The 20,000-nt window shown below is 41.5% G+C and overlaps 1 protein-coding gene across 1 annotated transcript in view; it reads left to right on the top strand.

Annotated features, from left to right (window-relative positions):
- Positions 1-17,502, top strand: part of GDI2 (GDP dissociation inhibitor 2) — a 40,994-nt gene extending 23,492 nt beyond the window's left edge. Inside the window, exons 6-11 of the mRNA XM_056573220.1 lie at positions 3,018-3,149; positions 3,745-3,844; positions 14,347-14,518; positions 14,617-14,761; positions 15,920-15,974; positions 16,602-17,502. Coding sequence (XP_056429195.1) covers positions 3,018-3,149; positions 3,745-3,844; positions 14,347-14,518; positions 14,617-14,761; positions 15,920-15,974; positions 16,602-16,751 — 754 coding nt within the window. The 3' untranslated portion in view covers positions 16,752-17,502. The remainder of the gene's footprint in view (positions 1-3,017; positions 3,150-3,744; positions 3,845-14,346; positions 14,519-14,616; positions 14,762-15,919; positions 15,975-16,601) is intronic.
- The last annotated feature ends 2,498 nt before the right edge of the window (positions 17,503-20,000 follow it).

Raw genomic sequence — 20,000 nt, 5'->3', positions numbered from 1 at the left:
AAGAACTCCACATACAGCTCTCTCTGGCAGTGTGAGCTGCAACTAGCAAATCCCCCTCAGCTGGTGAAGCAGGCTGCCTTTAACCCCTTAACGACCACAAACTTCCTGGTTTGGCGGGACTTCGTGCAACAGGACGTACATTTACGTCCTGTGTATGACCACGAGCATCGGAACGGTCGGGGCGATCTGATCATCCAGCATGGCGGCCGGAGGTCCCCTCACCTGGCTCCGGACGTCTCTGGGGTCTTCTGCTCTGGTCTGAGATCAAGACCAGAGCAGAAGATCACCGATAATACTGATCAGTGCTATGTCCTATACATGGCACTGAACAGTATTAACAATCAAAGGATTGCTATAGATCAGGGGTCCTCAAACTAACACAGGCATACAGCCTCCAGGCTCACACTGTATGGCTGGAGGCTGTATGTCTGTGGGGGAACATACTGCTCCTAATATGGGGATCTATACTGCACCTAATGTGGGGATCTATACTGCACCTAATGTGGGGATCTATACTGCACCTAATGTGGGGATCTATACTGCACCTAATGTGGGGAACTGTACTGCCAACCCTAATGTGTGGGAACTACAACCTAATGTGGGGGGATCTATACTGCCAACCTAATGTGGGGGGGAACTGTGCTGCGTACTTTGAGGTAGTCCACTAATAAGATATATGTGTGCATAGGAATTTTTTCATGTTTTGTTATCTATAGTCCAGCCCTCCAACGGTCTGAGGGACTGTGAACTGGCCCCCCGTTTAAAAAGTTTGAGGACCCCTGCTATAGGTAATCCCGTATGGGGACACAAAAAGGGGGGGGGGAGAATAAAATAAAAATAAATGAAAAATGTAAAAAATAAAGGGAAAAATCCCCTCCCCAAATAAAAATGAAAATTGTCAGTTTTCTCCATTTTACCCCCAAAAAGCGTAATTATTTTTTTTTTTATAAACCTATTTGATATCGCTGCGTGTGTAAATGTCTGAAATATCAAAATATAATGTTAATTATCCCGTACGGTGAATGGCGTAAACGTAAATAAAAGTCCAAAAATGCAGCTTTTTTGTAACATTTTATTTAAAAAAATTACCTAAAAGTTTTATATATGCAAATGTGGTAGCGATAAAAAGTACAGATGACAGCGCAAAAAAAGAGTCCTCATACCTCCCTATATACGGAAAAATGAAAGTTATAGGTGGTCAAAATAGTGCGATTTTAGATTTCTGATTTTGTACAAAAAGTTTTAGATTTTTTTTTAGCGCTATAAAAATATAAAAGTATCTAGCCATGGGTATCCTTTTCATCTTATTGACCCACAAAATAAAGAACACATGTCATTTTTACCATAAAGTGTATAGTGTGAAAACAAAACCCTAAAAAATTTGCAAAATTATGGTTTTCACTTAAGTTTCCTCCCTAAAAAATTTTTTGGGGGGTTTGCTGTACATTTTATGGTAAAATGAGATTTCATTACAAAGTACAATTGGTCACGCAGCAAACAAGCCCTTATATGGGTCTTTAGATGGAAATATAAAGGAGTTATGGATTTTAGAAAGCGTGGGGGAAAAAACAAAAATGCAAAAATAAAATTGGCCTGGTCCTTGAGGTCAAAATGGACTTGGTCCTTAAAGGGGTACTCCGCCCCTAGACATCTTATCCCCTATCCAAAGGATAGGGGATAAGATGTCAGATCGCCGTGGTCCCGCTGCTGGGAACCCCCGGCATCCCCGCTGCAGCACCCCGCTATCATTACAGCACAGAGCGAGTTCGCTCTGTGCGTAATGACGGGCGATACAGGGGACGGAGCAGCGTGACGTCATGACTCCGCCCCTCGTGACATCACGGCCCGTCCCCTTAATGCAAGTCTATGGCAGGGGGTGTGATGACCACCACGCCCCCTCCCATAGACTTGTATTGAAAGGGGCGGGCCGTGACATCACGAGGGGCAGAGCCGTGATGTAACGATGCTCCGACCCCTGTATTGCCCGTCATTACGTGCAGAGTGAACTCTCTCTGTGCAGTAATAGCGCGGTGCCGCAGCGGGGATCCCGGGGGTCCCCAGCAGCAGGACCTCGGCGATCTGACATCTTATCCCCCATCCTTTGGACAGGGGATAAGATGTCTAGGGGCAGAGTACCCCTTTAAGGGGTTAAGCAAGGCCTGGATTGTGGGGACTGAACTTGGTCATTCCCAGTAAGAGCCATCCTGAATTGGCCTTCCAGCCATACTACGGCCACAATGTCAGACTGCATCGCAGCACAGACACTGAATAATACCGTTTCTTACTTCACCAAAGCCAGGAGCCTTGGTGATACATCGCTCATCCACCACGATACCTTTCACCTCACAACCCCCCCGCTTTGTTCAAGCCCGAGGGGGTGGACTCGCGATAGGGCATCGGTGTTGCCTAGTAAATGACCCACTCTCTGTAGTGACAGAAACCACCTGGTGACCCTGGCATTTTTGTCCTTGGCCTGGCACATTCACTTAAGGGAATGATCAGTCATGAGACAAAACTTCCTGCCCAACAGATAATAGCGGAGAGACTCGAGTGCCCACTTAATGGCCAGGCACTCTCTCTCCACTTTGCAGCTAAGAGAGACAACGGAATACTCTTCCCCGTTGACTTCCTGGGAGAGTACAGCACCGAGACCTACCTCAGAGGCATTGGTCTGTAGCACATATTCCTTTTTGAAGTCTGGTATCACAAACACCGGACCCACATAGGTCCGGCTTCAAAGCGGAAAACACCTTATCTGCCTGTAATTGTTACTTCAATCAATTTTCTTGATATTCTTTATTATTTTAAATATTTTTATGATTGTCTGTGATGTTTCCTATATATAGATAACCCAGGCTTAACTGGTTTAAGCCAGGTGCTCGACAGCCAGAACACATTCGTATTACATAGACTTTAACATATTGACAATAACTATATTGCTGACGTTTCTCTGCCTATGTTCATCATTGTTCTGTCGCGTCTCCAATATTTAACTATTACATCTTTTCCACCGTTAGGTATTTGCAACAGCCGTGTTGGGAAGCTATTAACAGGATTAAGCTTTACAGTGAATCTTTAGCACGTTATGGCAAAAGCCCTTACCTATATCCACTGTATGGCCTTGGAGAACTGCCACAAGGGTTTGCAAGGTAAGACACATAGTTTGTATATAGCATTACCCAAATCATGTCCCTTTACTATGAGAATCACAATGAAATACTGTGATTTTTAATATCCGATTTAATATAAGATTATAAAGGCCAACGTCCCTGAACCCCCACCACTTAAAGGGTTAAAGGGGCCACACCTTAAGCCACGTCCCCCTTTGTTTACCAGGCACAGCCTTATACATTCACTCAATGAGGTGCAATTTCAGTTCCAGATACAGCCTCAACAAATTGTATGGAAAGATATCAATATCAAAGTCCCGGCATACCCATTAAAATTGGTGACTAGTAGAATGTTTTGTTTCTTTAAAATGGCATGGATTTCTTTATACTAAAGATAAGGAAACCTGCCCACATTTTTGAACTGCTTGTATATTGACCTAAATATACATATATTCATTTGTTTTTTTTTGTAATTTTCAATCTGTTATCTACAAATGTAAAATACAAGCCTGTTGTCACGTTTCATTCTGAGGTTTTAATAGATCAAAGGCCATGCTTGTTAAGAGCAATATATGAATTAATGATTAAGCAGACTACTTTTTAAATGTATACTGCTTTTTCCCTCCCCCCACAGATTAAGTGCCATTTATGGGGGGACCTACATGTTAAATAAGCCGATTGAAGACTTGGTGTTTGAGAACGGAAAAATTGTTGGTGTAAAATCTGAAGGAGAAGTAAGCATTATGTCTTAATATTTGTATATATCGGTCACCAAAAATCTCTGTTCCAATGAAATGAGGCCACTTGAAGCAGCCAAGTTGAGATCCCCGCTCTGCCCGCTCTAGAAGTCCGGGCAGAGCGGGGCAAAGATCGCGGCAGACAGCGGGGGGACCGGTGGCGGGGAGGGCCGGCAGCAGCGAAAATCTGGTAAATGATCTTCACTGCTGCATTATAGTTTCGCAACATGCTGGGAGTTGTAGTTTTGCAACATCTGGAGGGCTACAGTTTGGAGACCACTGTATAGTGGTCTCCAAACTGTAAACTTCCAGATGTTGCGAAACTAAAACTCCCAGGGTGCTAAGACTGTCCAGGCATGCTGAGCGTTGTAGTTTGGCAACATCTGAAGGGGCTGATGTTGCAAAACTACAACTCTCAGCATACCCTTTGGCTCTCCGGGCATGCTGGGAGTTGTAGTTTTGCAACAACTGGAGGCACACTGGTTGGGAAACACTGTCTGTTTCCTAACTCAGTGTTTCCCAACCTGTGTGCCTCCAGCTGTTGCATAACTACAACTCCCAGCATTCATGGTCTGTCAGTGCATGCTGGGAGTTGTAGTTTTGCAACAGCTGGTGTACATTCTCATGGGCGGGTTTACAGCGAGTTTTCCGCTTTAAGTTTGAGCTGCAGCAAATTTTCCGCCGCAGCTCAAACTCCCAACAGGAAACTCATTATGAACCCCCGCCCGTGTGAATGTACCCTAAAAACACTACACTACCACAAAATAAAGGGTAAAACACTACATATACACCGCCCCTACACTGCAGCCCTCCCCCCAATAAAAATGTAAAACTTCTCATGCGGCAGTGTTTCCAAAATGGAGCCTCCAGCTGTTGCAAAATAACTCCCAGTATTGCCGGACAGCCATTGACTGTTCAGCCATGCTGGGAGTTTTGCAACAGCTGGAGGCACCCTGTTTGGCCAACACTGCCGTGTCCATCCCTATGCAAATCCCTAATTTAGGCCTCAAATGCACATGGCACACTCTCACTTCGGAGCCCTGTCGTATTTCAAGGCAACAGTTTAGGGCCACATATGGGGTATTTCCGTACTCTGGAGAAATTGCACTACAAATTTTGGGGGGCTTTTTCTCCTTTTACCCCTTATGAAAAGGAAAAGTTAGGGACTACACCAGCCTGTTAGTGTAAAGAAAAAAAAAGAAAAAATAAAAATGTTACACTAACAGGCTGGTGTTGCCCCATACTTTTCATTTTTATAAGAGGTAAAAGGGGGAAAAAGACCCCCAAAATTTGTAAAGTAATTTCTCCTGAGTACAGAAATACCCCATATGTGGATGTAAAGTAATCTGTGGATGAAATACATGATTTAGAAGTGAGTGCGCACTATGTACATTTGAGGTCTAAATTTGGTGATTTGCACAGGGGCAGGGGTGGCTGATAGTTACAGCTGTTCTGACATAAATGCAAAAAAAAAATCACCCAGATGTGACTTCACCCCTCACGGAACGGACAAGGGGTATAGTGAGCCTTAACACCCCACAGGTGTTTGACAAAGTTTAGTTAAAGTTGGACATGAAAATGTTTTTTTGTTTTGTTTTTGTTTTTCTTTCACTAAAATGCTGGTGTAGCCCCCAAAGATTTTTTACTTTCACAAGGGGTAATAGGAGAAAAAGCCCCCAAAATTTGTAACCCAATTTTTCTGAGTATGGTAATACACCATATGTGGATGTAAATTGCTCTGTTGGCGCACTACAGTGCTCAGAATAGAAGGAGCCCCATTGGGCTTTTTTTTTTAGAGAGAATTTGGCTGGAATTGTATGTGTGTTTACAAAGCCTTCATTGTGCCAGAACGGAACCCCCCCCCCCCCCCCCACATATGACCCAATTTCGGAAACGACACCCCTCACGTAATGTAATAAGGGGTACAGTGAGCATTTACACCGAACAGGTGTCTGACAGATTTTTGGAACAGTGGTCCGTGAAAATGAAAAATTTTATTTTTCATTTGCTCAGCCCACTGTTCCAAAGATCTGTCAAATGCCAGTGAGGTGTAAATGCTCACTGCACCCCTTATTAAATTCTGTAAGGGGTGTAGTTTCCAAAATGGGGTCACATGTGGGGGGGTCCGCTGTTCTGGCACCATGGGGGCTTTGTAAACACACATGGCCCCCAACTTCTATTCCAACCAAATTCTCTTTCCAAAAGCCCAATGGTGCTCCTTCTCTTCTGAGCATTGTAGTTCGCCCGCAGAGCACTTAATATCCACATATGGGCTATTTCCATACTCAGAAAAATGGGGTTACAAATTTTGGGGGCCATTTTCTCCCATTACCCTTTTTAGTGAAAAAAATGTTTTCATTCTCACGTCCAACTTTAGCGAAAATTCGTCAATCACCTGTGGGGTGTTAAGGCTCACTATACCCCTTGTTACGTTCCTTGAGGGGTGTAGTTTCCAAAATAGTGTGTGTGTGTGATTTTTTTTTTTTTTTTTGCGCTGTTATGGCACCATGGGGGCTTCCTAAATGAGACATGCCCCCCAACAACCATTTCAGCAAAATTCGCTCTCCAAATTCCTACTGTCACTCCTTCCCTTCTGAGCCCTCTACTGTGCCCACAGAGCACTTTACATCCACATATGAGGTATTTCCTTACTCGAGAGAAATGGGGTTACAGATTTTGGGGGACATTTTTACCTTATACCCCTTGTAAAATAAATACAATGGGTCTACAAGAACATGCAAGTGTACAAAATAAAATTTTGAATTTTCACCTCTACTTTGCTGCTATTCCTGTGAAACACCTAAAGAGTTAAACTTTCTGAATGTCATTTTGAATACTTTAATTACAGTTTTAATAATGGGGTCCATTATAGGGTATTTCTAACATACACCCTCAAATTCACTTTTCGAAACTGAACTGGTCCCTGAAAAATTCAGTTTTTGAAATTTTCATGAAAAATTAAAAAATTGCTGCTAAACTAAAAAAAAACCTATGTCTTCAAAAAGTAAAAACATGTCAACTTTATGATACAAACTAGACATATTGTATATGTGAATCAATATATCATTTATTTGGAATGTCCACTTCCTTTACAAGCACTGTACAGTTCCTGACATGGACAGAGGAGTCACCAGAGAGCCCTGTGGTCAGACAGACAAGTTCCTCTGTAGTATACAGCAGCTGATAAGTACTGGAAGGATTAAGATTTTTATATAGAAGTAATTTATAAATCTGTATATTTCTAGTACCTGTTGGTTAGAGAAATGTTTTCCACTGGAGTACCCCTTTAAGGAGGCAGGGCGCACCGGTACGCCCTTTGTCTGCTCCCCTTCTTTGACTCGCGTTGATCATAGCATGGAATTTGATCACTGCATCTAACATTTAAAAAATTACATCCTGGCTGCTCATCGGTACTGATCGTGACCACTGCAGTGAAGTTAATGTGAATTAACCCCTTCCCTAATAAGTTAGAATCACACCCCTTTTCCCATAAAAATTAAATATATATTCTTTATAATATAATGTGTGTGTGTGTGTGTGTGTAAACAAAAATAAACATGAACATATGTGGGATCACCCCTTTTGTAATTGTCTGAACTAAAAAAAAAAAAACTACAATGTAAATTAAACCGCACAATCAATGGCGTATACATAAAAAAAACTAAGTGCAGAGTTGAGTATTTTTGATCACTTCGTATACCTTAAAATGTGTAAAAGCAATCATTAAGTCCAATCAAAACAAAAATGATACTGATGAATACTACAGAACAAAAAAATGTGCCCCCCTCACATCCCTGTATACGGCAAAATAAGTTATAGGGGTCAGAACAGGACAATTTTCAACATATAAATTTTCATACAAAAAGTTATTTCTTTTTAAGTATAACAAAATAAAACCTATATGATTTGCCTATGGTTGTAATTAGAGATGAGCGAACTTACAGTAAATTCGATTTGTCACGAACTTCTCGGCTCGGCAGTTGATGACTTATCCTGCGTAAATTATTTCAGCCTTCAGGTGCTCCGGTGGCTGGAAAAGGTGGATATATTCCTAGGAAAGAGTCTCCTAGGACTGTATCTACCTTCTCCAGCCCATCGGAGCACCTGAAAGCTGAACTAATTTATGCAGGAAAAGTCATCAACTGCCCAGCCGAGAAGTTCGTGATGAATTGAATTTACTGTAAGTTTGCTCATCTCTTGTTGTAATTGTATGGACATACAGCATAAATAAATTGTTATATCTAACGTAAAGTGCACTGTGTGAAAATGGAAGCCCCCCCCTTTTAGAAGGTGAGATACAAAAGGAGTCCTTAACCCCTTAACGTCATCAGATGTAAATGTACGTCATGGTACAGTGGTACTTAGTGCACCATGACGTACACCTACGTCATGTACGTGACCGCAAGCACCGGGGCAGTGCTCGCATCATGCACGGCAGGTCCCGACTGCTGTCAGCAGCCAGGGTCGGGCGGTAATGGCGGACATCAGCAATCGCAACCCCTCAATGCCGTGATCAATACAGATCACGGCATCTACAGCAGTTCGGCAGTTAATATGGATGATCAGATCGCCCGCAGCGCTGCTGCGTGTATCCGATCATCCAGCATGGCGGCCAGAGGTCCCCTTGCCTGCATCCGGCCATCTCCTGGGGTTTTCCACTCTGGTCTGAGATCGATTAGACCAGAGCAGAAGATCACAGATAATACTGATCAGTGCTATGCCCTATGCATAGCACTGAACATTATTAGCAATCAAATGACTGCTATAAATAGTCCCCTATGGGGACATAAAGTGGTTTAAAAAAAAAAAGAAAAAACTTGAAAAATCCCCTCCACCAATAACTCATTTTTTCCCATTTTACTATATATCTATAAAAAATATTTGGTATTGCCGCGTGCATAAATGTCCGAACTATCAAAAAAATCTAAAATTGCTGTTTTTTTTTTTTTTTTTTTGTCACATTTTATTCCAAGAACATTAATAAATGATTGAAATGTTAAATATAAACAGCCCCATATACAGAAAAATGAGTTATAGGTGGTCAAAATAGGGCAATTTATTTAAACATACTCATTTTGTTAAAATAGTTAACATTTTTTTTTTAAAGCGGAACAGTTATAAAAAGGCATATAACATGGGTTATATCATTTCAATTGTATTGACCCACAGACTAAAGAAAAACGTCATTTTACTGTAAAGTGTACAGCATGAAAAACTTTCCAAGATTTGCTAAATTGCGGTTTTCTTTTCAATTTCCCCCACGTCATTACAAAGTAAAATTTGTGACTCAAAAAAAACAAGCCCTCATATGGGTCTGTAGATGAAAATATGAGTTATGATTTTTAGAAGGTGAGGAGGAAAAAACGAAAATGCAAAAATAAAATTGGCCTGGTCCTTAACCCCTTAAGGACCGACCCATTTTTTACCTCTATGGCCAGGCTCTTTTTTTTTTTTTTTTTTTTTTTTTTTTTAAATGACACATGTATCTCTTTAAATGATAGAACTCTTTCTGGGCAGAGCGATTCTGATAACCGTTTTTTCGGGACATATTGTACTATATATAACTGGTGCATTTTTGTTGACACATGCATAATTTTTTTTGTGAAAAACTTCAAAATATTGTGATAAACTGGAAAATTTCGGGCGTTTTTTATTTTTTATGGTGTACACTGTGCGGTAAGTGATGTTCTATTTATTCTGTGGGTCAGTACGATTATGGCGATACACATTTTTATATAGCTTTCTATGTTCTTTTTCCTTTTCTGAGCAAAATTCTTTTTCTGCCATTCACATTCCAACAGCCGTAACTTTTTTTTTTTTTTCGCCCGACGCCATTGAGTGAGGGCTTATTTTTTGTGGGATGAGCTGTACTTCTTATTGGTATAATTTTTGTGCTACCTTTTGATCTTTTTTTATTCCGCCATTTGTACCAAAACTGGCGAATTTTGCGCTTTTTTTTGTTTGTTTTTTTACGACGTTCACCGTGCGGGATAATTTACATTAGTTTTATAGTACATGTCATTACGGATGTGGCAATACCTATTATGTGTATGATTTGTGTTTTTGACCTTTTTTGTTGATAATACAGGGCTTTTATTGGGAAAGGAGCTTTTTAATTTTTTTTTTTTTATTACATGTCATACGTCTATTGAAGAACTTTTTATTTAATTTTGTACACTTTTTACAGGTTATACTATGCTGCAACACATTTGTACTGCTGCACAGTATGACTTAATGAGCTGCAGACACTACAGCCTGTGCGATCCAGCCTCTGGCTGGATCTCACAGGCTTCCGTAGCAGGCATACAGGAGGTCATACTCTGACCTCCTGCTGCCATAGTAACAAACAGCGACCCGCGATTGTGTCGCAGTGCCACCGTTGGAGAACAGGGGGAGAGCGCTCCCCCTGTCAACACCATAGATGCCGTGATCAGGATTGATCATTGCATCTATGGGGTTAATGCTGCCGGCACCGCCGCGATCGCGGCTCCGGCAGCTGTGGCGGGACTCCGGCTGTGATTGACAGCCAGGTCCCGTCGCCGATCTCCTGCGCTGCTCGCGGCAGTGCCGGAGATCGCTAGGACATATGCATACGTCCAATTTCGCGAAAGGTGGGATGATTGGACGTATGCATACGTCCTATAGCAGGAAGGGGTTAAGGGGTTTTGTAGTGAAAAATAACTTATCCCCTATCCAGAGGATAGGGGATAAGTTATAGATTGCGGAGGGGGGCGACCGCTGGTTCCCCCAGGAATCTCCTGAATGGGGCCCTGGCAGTCTGCTGGATGGAGGGGGCATGTCAGCCTGCGATCTAGAACGTATCCCCTATCCTTTAGATATTATTTCACTGCACTACTTCTTTAAGGGGTTATGAAGCTTGGAGTATGGCAAAATGTTCTGTATACTTTTCTATTGTTTTAAATTTGCAATTGAAGAAACAATATTTACTATGTAATCATGTGGCAGAAGCTCTTTTAGATCCACCCTGTTTCCAGCTTCAGAGGAACAGGAACTACTGGTGATTTTGTGGAAGGAGCAGTTCAACAAGTCGGTCATCCTTCAACAAGCCTCACCTTGCATTGGTTACCATACACTTTTCCTAAACTGCTTAGAACATTATGTTCTCTTATCTTGCCTACCTCCCAATTTCTGATTCCTTCCTTGTTCCTTGACCTGTTTTTGATAAGCAAGTTTCCCTGAAGTTGTTTGGCGAGTAATGCTGTGTGAGTATTCTTTTTTGTAGGCAATGTATTGAAAAAATGGTGCGATGAAGTGAATTCACACACTGCAGAATTGTTGCAGAAATTTCGGACAGTCTCTTTAATTTATCTGCGAATTGTCACATGTTATAACTTGATTTACAATACACAATTTTGTTGTGTTTAATGTATAACCCCCTTAAGGACCCAGCCCATTTTCACTCTAAGGACCAGAGCATTTTTTACACATCTGACTACTGTCACTTTAAGCATCAATAACTCTGGGATGCTATTACTTATGAATTTGATTCCGAGATTGTTTTTTTTTTTGTGACCTATTCTACTTTAACATAGTGGTAATTTTTTGTCGATGCCTGCATCATTTCATGGTGAGAAATTCCAAAATTTCATGAAAAATTTGAAAATTTAGCATTTTTTTTAACTTTGAAGGAAAATAATAATACCAAATAAATAATATATTGATTCACATATACAATATGTCTACTTTATGTTTCCATCATAAAATTGACATGTTTTTACTTTTGGAAGACATTAGAGGGCTTCAAAGTTCAGCAGCAATTTTCCAATTTTTCACAAAATCTGAATTTTTCAGGGACCAGTTCAATTTTGAAGTGGATTTGAGGGGCCTTCATATTAGAAATACCCCATAAATGACCCCATTATAAAAATTGCACTCCTCAAAGTATTCAAAATGACATTCAGAAAGTTTAACCCTTTAGGTGTTTCACATGAATAGCAGCAAATAATAAGAGAAAAATCTAAATTTTTTTTTACACTAACAACATGTTCTTGTAAACCCAGTTCTTACAATGGCTAGTAGGAGAAAAAGCCCCCCCCAAAATTTGTAACCCAACTCTCGAGTAAGGAAATACCTCATATGTGAACGTAAAGTGCTCTGTGGGTGCATGAGGGCTTAGAAGGGAAGGAGCGACAATGGTATTTTGGATAGGGAATTTTGCTGAAAATTTTTTTTTTTGGGGGGGGGGGGGGGCGGCATGTCTCTTTTAAGAAGCACCTATGGTGCCAGAAAAGCAAAAAAAAAAGCCCCACATGGCACAATATTTGGGAAACACCCCTCAAGGCACGTGACAAGGGATACAGTGAGCCTTAACACCCCAGTGTTTGACAAATTTACGCTTAAGTTGGACTTGAAAAGGAAAAACTAGATATTTTTCACTAAAATGCTGGTGTTACCCCAAATTTTTAATTTTCACAAGGGGTAATAGGAGAAAATGCCCCCCTCCCCCCATTTTTTAATCCCATTTCTTCTGAGTATGGAAATACTCCATATGTGGATGTAAAGTGCTCTGCGGGCGAACTACAATGCTCAGAAGAGAAGGAACGCCATTGGGCTTTTGGAAAGAGAATTTGTTTGGAATGGAAGTCGGGGTCCATGTGCGTTTATAAAGCCCCCACATGACCCCATTTTGGAAACTACACCCCTCACAATGTAATAAGGGGTGCAGTGAGCATTTAAACCTCACTGGCGTTTGACAGATCTTTGGAACAGTGGGCTGTGCAAATGAAAAATGTAATTTAAAATTTTCATGGACCACTGTTCAAAATCTGTCAGACACCTGTGCGGTGTAAATGCTCACTGTACCCCTTATTACATTCTGTGTGGGGTGTAGTGTCCAAAATGGGGTCACATGCGGGGGGTCCACTTTTCCGGCACCATGGGGGCTTTGTAAACACACGTGGCCTTAAATTCCAGACACATTTTCTCTCCAAAAGCCCAATGGCGCTCCTTCTCTTCTGAGCCCTGTAGTGCCCCAAGCAAAGCGCTTTACCTTCACATATGGGGTATTTGTATACTCAGAAGAAATGGGGTTACAAATTTTGGGAGGCTTTTTTCTTATTACCCCTTGGGAAAATGAAAAATTTGGGATAACACCAGCATTTTAGTGAAAAAATAAAACTTTCATTTTCATGTCCAACTTTAACGAAAATGCTTCAAACACCTGTGGGGTGTTAAGGCTCAATGTACCCCTTGTTACGTTCCATGAGGGGTGTAGTTTCCAAAATGGGATCACATTGGATTTTTTTTTTTTTGCGTTTGTCAGAACCGCTGTAACGATCAGCCACCCCCTGTGCAAATCACCTCAAATGTACATGGGGCTCTCACTCCTGAGCCCTGCTGTGCGCCCGCAGAGCATTTTATGTCCACATATGGGATATTTCCGTACTCAGAAGAAATTGCGTTACAAATTTTGGGGGTCTTTTTTTTTTTTTGCAACCAGTGTGCCTCCAGCTGTTGCAAAACTGCATGCATGCTGGGAGCTGTAGTTTGCTACAGCTGGAGGCACACTGGTTTCAAAACAATGAGTTAAGTAACAAACTCTGTTTCACAACCAGTGTGCCTTCAGCTGTTTCAAAAAATACAACTCTGCATGCAGTGATAGCCGAAAGGCAGGCTGGGACTTGTAGTTAAGCAACAGCTGGAGGCACACTATGACTCCCAGCATGCCCTTTGGCTGTCTGTGCATGGTGGGAGTTGTAGGTATTCAACAATTGGAGGCACACTTTTTCATAACTACATACCTACAACTCACAACATGCCCAGACAGCCAAAGGGCATGCTGGGAGTTGCAGTTGTGCCTCTAGCTGTTGCAAAATCACAACTCCAAGCATGCCCTTTGGCTGTGCATGCTGGGAGTTGTTGCTAAGAAACAGCGGGTGGCAAACAGCACTTACCTCCTGCTGTTGGATCCCTCCGCCACAGACCGCCTCCTCAGGAGACCACTGCTCGGTACCGCCTCCCTCCACCGCCGACTAATCACGCTGATCGTGAGGTGGCACCGGTGCCACTTCACTCCTACTGGGCAAGGGTGATTGGTGCAGTCCAAGTCGGCACCAGTCGCCCTTTTTTTTGCCGGATCACTGGTGACACGATTGAACTGGAATAGCTGCGAATTACCGCTCTGAATTGATTGGCGATTGCAGACAGGGGGACAGGGGGACTGGTTGCTCAGGTCCCCCCCAGGGGTTTGCATGGGGTGCCTGCTGAGTGATTTCAACAAGCATGCTGCATGTTCATTCACAAAAAATGTAGTCATCTAGACTGAGAATTATATTTCACCACAAATAGTGGCTAACCAAAACAATTAGAAGAGTACTTTGGTCTTTTTTTTCGACACAAAGGTATTTACAGTTACATGTAAATAAGAATCTTTGAGTGATTTCTATGGCCCTTCTTGGGCAGTTAGAACCGCTTTCATACCTGCACAGGCTCCACGTTCTGCTACCTTGGTCAATAATATTTTTGATTCTTTCTTCTAGGTTGCCCGATGCAAGCAGTTGATTTGTGACCCCAGTTATGTTCCGAATCTCGTTACTAAAGTGGGACAGGTTATTCGTGTAATCTGTATCCTGAGTCACCCAATAAAGAACACAAATGATGCCAATTCCTGTCAGATCATCATTCCTCAAAACCAGGTCAACAGGAAATCTGGTAAGATTATAGATATACTGACAGATGATGATTGAGTTTCTTATTATTTTGAGATCTGCAGTGATAGTCATGCTACATATTATGCCTTTTGTTTTTAGATATCTATGTGTGCATGATTTCCTATGCACACAATGTGGCTGCACAAGGAAAGTACATTGCAATAGTGAGCACTACTGTAGAAACAAATGATCCAGAGAAGGAGATCAGACCTGCCCTTGACCTCCTGGAGCCCATCGAGCAGAAGTAAGTACATTTAGAGTAATAAAAATATCTCTAGTTTTTTTTATTTAAATTTTTTTTTCTCATTCAGTTTTTTATTAAAGTTTTTTTTTAATTTTGTAACAATGGGGGTGTGGGAACAAAAAATAAAAACTGGAAAAAGGAAGGAGGGATAGGGAAGGTAAAGAAGCCAAATTTCTAATATGAAGGTGTACATCATATAAAGCAGGAATAGCAGTACAAACCTCTCAGTGACAGCACAATCAATAAGCAAAGAGGGGATATTTTTTTTTTTTTTTAACTACACTAAAGCAAGAATGTCCCAATTGCTATCCAGCTTGATCCATGTGAGGTCTTGTTTGCAGTAGAGATGAGTGAAGTTACAGTGATTCGATTCGTCACGAACTTCTCGGCTCGGCAGTTGATGACTTATCCTGCATAAATGAGTTCAGCTTTCAGGGGCTCCGGTGGGCTGGAAAAGGTGGTACAGTCCTAGAAGAGAGTCTCCTAGGACTGTGCCCACCTTTTCCAGCCCACCGGAGCACCTCAAAGCTGAACTCATTTATGCAGGATAAGTCATCAACTGCTGAGCTGCGAGGTTCATAATGAATCGAATCACTGTAACTTCACTCATCTCTAGTTTGCACAACGCAGATTTGTTTTATATCTTTTTTGAACTTTTAGAAAAAAACTGCAGTGTATCCTTAACAGATGCAACTATTTGACCTACATGAGGTTTTGCTTAGATCTGTAGACCTTAAGGCAATGTTCCCATAGTATTTTATGATGCGTACCACACATTAAATTACGTGTGGGATAAGAATGCATGCAGTCACATTGTGGAGTTTGCCTCAATTTGTATGGAGTGTATTAAGTCAATGGCACTTTGTACATATTCCATGTAAAGAATGCATGGTAGGATGTGAATTATCCCCTTTGAATGGTCCTGCCTGAAAGGTATGCATCAGGTTTTGGCTGTTTTCCGACTAACAATACACCATGGGAGTTGAATACATTAAAACTGTCATACAGAGCAGAAAATTTGGGTTATTTTACATAGCTAATGTTGTAAGTCACCTGCTTTTTTTTTAATTTTTTTTATCAAGTACATAAATTAAAATGTTGATTTTGTGTTGATCTCAATACCAAAAGCCAATACAGTCTTTTTTTATTTCCACTTAGGTTTGTTAGCGTTAGTGACATGTTTGCTCCAACTGATTTGGGAACAGTAAGTCAGGTAAGTTTATAGAAACAACCACTTGTAGTCATACCACAAGAGTTGACAGTAAGGTTTACTTACCTGGCCTGCATTCAGCACCCACCTCGGGGAGCTTCACGCCGCGCTGCCAGCTGAATCTGCCGTGTGACGACCACGAGGTCGGGGCATCGTGACGTCACGACTCCGCCCCCATGTGATGTCATGTCCCCTCCCATAGCGGGCTGTGACGTTCAGACCGCGAACCCCCGAGGTCAGACATCTAAAGGATAGGGGATACCCCTTTAAGGCCACAGGAACATTACACACAGAGACAGTATATATCCTGTGAAGCAACCACTGAAGTGGGTATGAATGGCCAGACTTGGCTTTCCTGGTAAAGGCACAGTGGCCTGGTTGTAAAATGTTGTCTCATCAAGACGCTACTTTTGTATGTCGACTCCTGTATGTAAGAGGAAATTCACTGAAGGTCATGAAATCGTTGAATACGAATACATTTAAAAATAGCCTTGTATTTTTCCAGAAATGGCGCCATACTTATCCATGGACTAGGTTTAGTATTACAGCTCAGCCGCCTGAACTAAGGACTAGCTGCTACTTTATTCTCCTTGTTTATCAGTGACTTGATCTTACTTCATCTCTCTACAGGTCTTTATCTCGCGCACATATGATCCAACAACTCACTTTGAAACTACCTGCGATGACATCAAGGACATCTACAAGAGAATGACTGGATCAGAATTTGATTTCGAGGAGATGAAGCGCAAGAAGGATGATATCTATGGAGATGACAAATAGTGACCTGCGCCACATCCGGGAGAATTCCTGAATCTACAAGGAAACACACATTTTGGAAATTAGGAACACTGAATGAAACTCAATATTGCAAGGCCTGCTTTTTGTAAAAACTAAAAACCAAGAATACTTCACTGGTATCTGCTCTGTGCCCCTCTTCTGTTTCATTTCCTGATCAGGCTGCTGCCCAGAATCCATTTCTGTTTGGCCATTTCTAGCTTACTATGGGATGAAACTGATCTTTTTCAGGTTGACTGTTGGAGTAATTCATGCAATGAAGTTCTATGCCTTCACTTCTCATGTTTTATCTTTATTTTAATTTAGATTCCGCTCTGGTATACCAAATAATATTTTCATACTCAGGATTAAATGACATGCTTAACTGATCTGTTTAATCTGATTTGCTGTAAGAAGCTTGAAGGTATTTTAAGCAGCACCTCCCTCAGTTACCGCCATCCCATCACTGTATTAGTATATGGTCAGGTCTGTACACGGAGCTCCTGGTGTGTTATTCTTGCAAAGTTTTAAAATTCCTGACACCAGCTCAGAAAAGTTTGGCTGTAGACACCTGTTTTATCTGCAAACTAACAAACCATGTCCATAGTATTATGCAGGCAAGACTTGCATTTGTTTCCTGACCTGATAAAACAGCAAAAAGCAGTATTGATTTGATTGAGTCCTACTCTCATATGTTGCTTTAATAGGGATTAAACTGATGTCTGTACCGCAGAGTAAAGCCAAATTGTCAAAACTCGTATGGTGTTTTATTGTACACGTGGCCGAGTGTGGTGATTTGAGAAGGTGGCAAGTGCAGATTGACAGTTGTTTTCTCTAAAACTGGCTATACATAAGATAAATGGCAACTTTGGCTATTGTGGACATGTGTGAAATTTACTAACAATTGTCAAAGATGAGCTAAGTGGGATATCATGGATTCAATTTTTTGACAGTTGTCAGTATGTATGGCAGTGGTCTCACACTGTGGCCCTCCGGATGTTGCAATACTTCAACTCCCAGCATGCCCGGACAGCCAACGGCTGTCCGGGCATGCTGGGAGTTGAAGTTTTGCAACATCTGGGGTGCCACAGTTTGACATCACTGATGTATGGCATGATCATTTGCATTTAACCAGTCATTTTCCATTGTTTGTCTCTATATAGAAGATTGAAAATAGACTTGCTGCATTCTGTATGATCATAGGATTGTGTATGGCCAGCTTTACATAAAACAGGCTTCCTTTTTACAGTAGTGTAATGTGATGTACAGTATTTACCACCACTAAGCTAAGGATAATGCTGGCATATTGAATGTTACATTATACTTTGCTGCTGTAAAAGAGCATACCTGTCTAATTTGCACTACAAACATTTCTAAATTTTGCAGTAAACTAGATATACTTGTTCCCATAGTGTGTGAAAATGTTTAATGCATGTTGTCATACGAAGCCCAATTCTTCCTCACCTTTCAAGCAGCCTGTAGTTCCCTTTTTAAATGGTCAAAGACCTCCTTATTTTGACCAAAAGACATCTGATAAAACTAGAAATAGAAGTCAAGTGCAGGAAAATGTAGCTGCAAGTCTCACGGGAGCAGCTGCAAATGTTTGTCAGAGTAAAGGTAAAACGCATCAGGATGAACCATCACATTCCCAGAGCACAAGGGGAAATTTTATTGTTAGAAATTGTTTTCCCTTTAGTCTTAACCCAAGCAGAAATATGGTATTACTACCCCTTTCAACAACCAGGACAGGTGAAAATTTTTATGTAATAAAATAAATGCTTAATTAGCTCATAATATTGGTGTGTAATGTACAAGAAACCCCAACATACATAGTCAATATTGGTACATTGACACAATTCTAACATTTTTGGCTCTATACATCACCACAATGGATTTGAAACAAACAAGATGTGCTTTAATTTGAGGGTATTTACATCCAAATCAGGTGAATGGTGTAGGAATTACAGCAGTTTGCATATGTGCTCCCACTTGTTAAGGGACTAAAAGTAATGGGACAATTGGCTTCTCAGCTGTTCCATGGCCAAGTGTGTTCCCTCATTACCCATGGCCAGGTGTGTTCCCTCATTACCCATGGCCAGGTGTGTTCCCTCATTACCCCAATTACAATGAGCAGATAAAAGGTCCAGAGTTAATTTCAAGTGTGCTATTTCCATTTGAAATATGTTGCTATCAACTCAGGATGAGATCCAAAATGCTGTCATTAGTGAAGCAATCCATCATTAGGCTTCTACAAACACATCAGAGCCAAAACAACAGTTTGGAACAGTCTTAAAAAGAAGGAACACACTGGTGAACTCAGCAACATTGGAAGACCAAGGAAAATAACTGTGGTGGATGAGCAAAGCATTCTTTCCCTGGTGAAGAAAACCCCCTTCACAAGTTGTCCAGATGAAGAACACTCTCCAGGAGGTAGGTGTATGTGTGCCAAAGTCAACAATCAAGAGAAGACTTCACCAGCGTGAATACAGAGGGTTCACCACAGATTAGAATTTACCAAATGACATCTAAAAAAGCCTTCACAGTTCTGGAACAACATCCTATGGACAGATGAGACCAAGATAAACTTGTACCAGAGTGATGGGAAGAGAAGAGTATGGAGAAGGATTATGATCCTAAGCATAGCACCTCACCAGTGAACATGGTGGTGGTAGTGTCATGACGTGGGCATGTATGGCTGCCAATGGAACTGCTTCTCTTGTATTTATTGATGATGTTACTGCTAACAAAATCAGCAGGATGAATTCTGAAGTGTTTCAGGGAATATTATCTGCTCATATTCAGCAAAATGCTTCAGAATGCATTGGACGGCACTTCACAGTGCAGATGGACAATGACCCAAAGCATACTGGTATAGCAACCAAAGAGTTTTTAACTACTTAAGGAACCAGGGCAGACCTGTACGCTTTCTATAAAGCGGGACAGGCCCGGCCTCTAAAAACATCTGGGACCCATGGCTAATAGCCGTGGCACTGATCGTGGTGCTACACGCTATTAACCCTTTTGACACGGCATTTAAAGTTGATTGCCGCATCTAAAGTGATCACGGCGTCCCGAATAGCTTGCAGGACACCTGGAGGATCCCTACCTGCCACCTGCATGTCCGATCACCGAATTACTAATCTGTGCCTGAGATCCAGGCATGAGCAGTCAAGCAGCAGAATCGTTAATCAATGTTATCCTATGGGATAACAATGATCAATGTAAAAGATCAGCGTGGGGCTATATCATTGCAAA

This window comes from Hyla sarda, chromosome 4 (assembly GCF_029499605.1).
Source record: "Hyla sarda isolate aHylSar1 chromosome 4, aHylSar1.hap1, whole genome shotgun sequence".
NCBI lineage: Eukaryota > Metazoa > Chordata > Amphibia > Anura > Hylidae > Hyla > Hyla sarda.
This window is presented reverse-complemented; position numbering and strand designations above follow the sequence as displayed.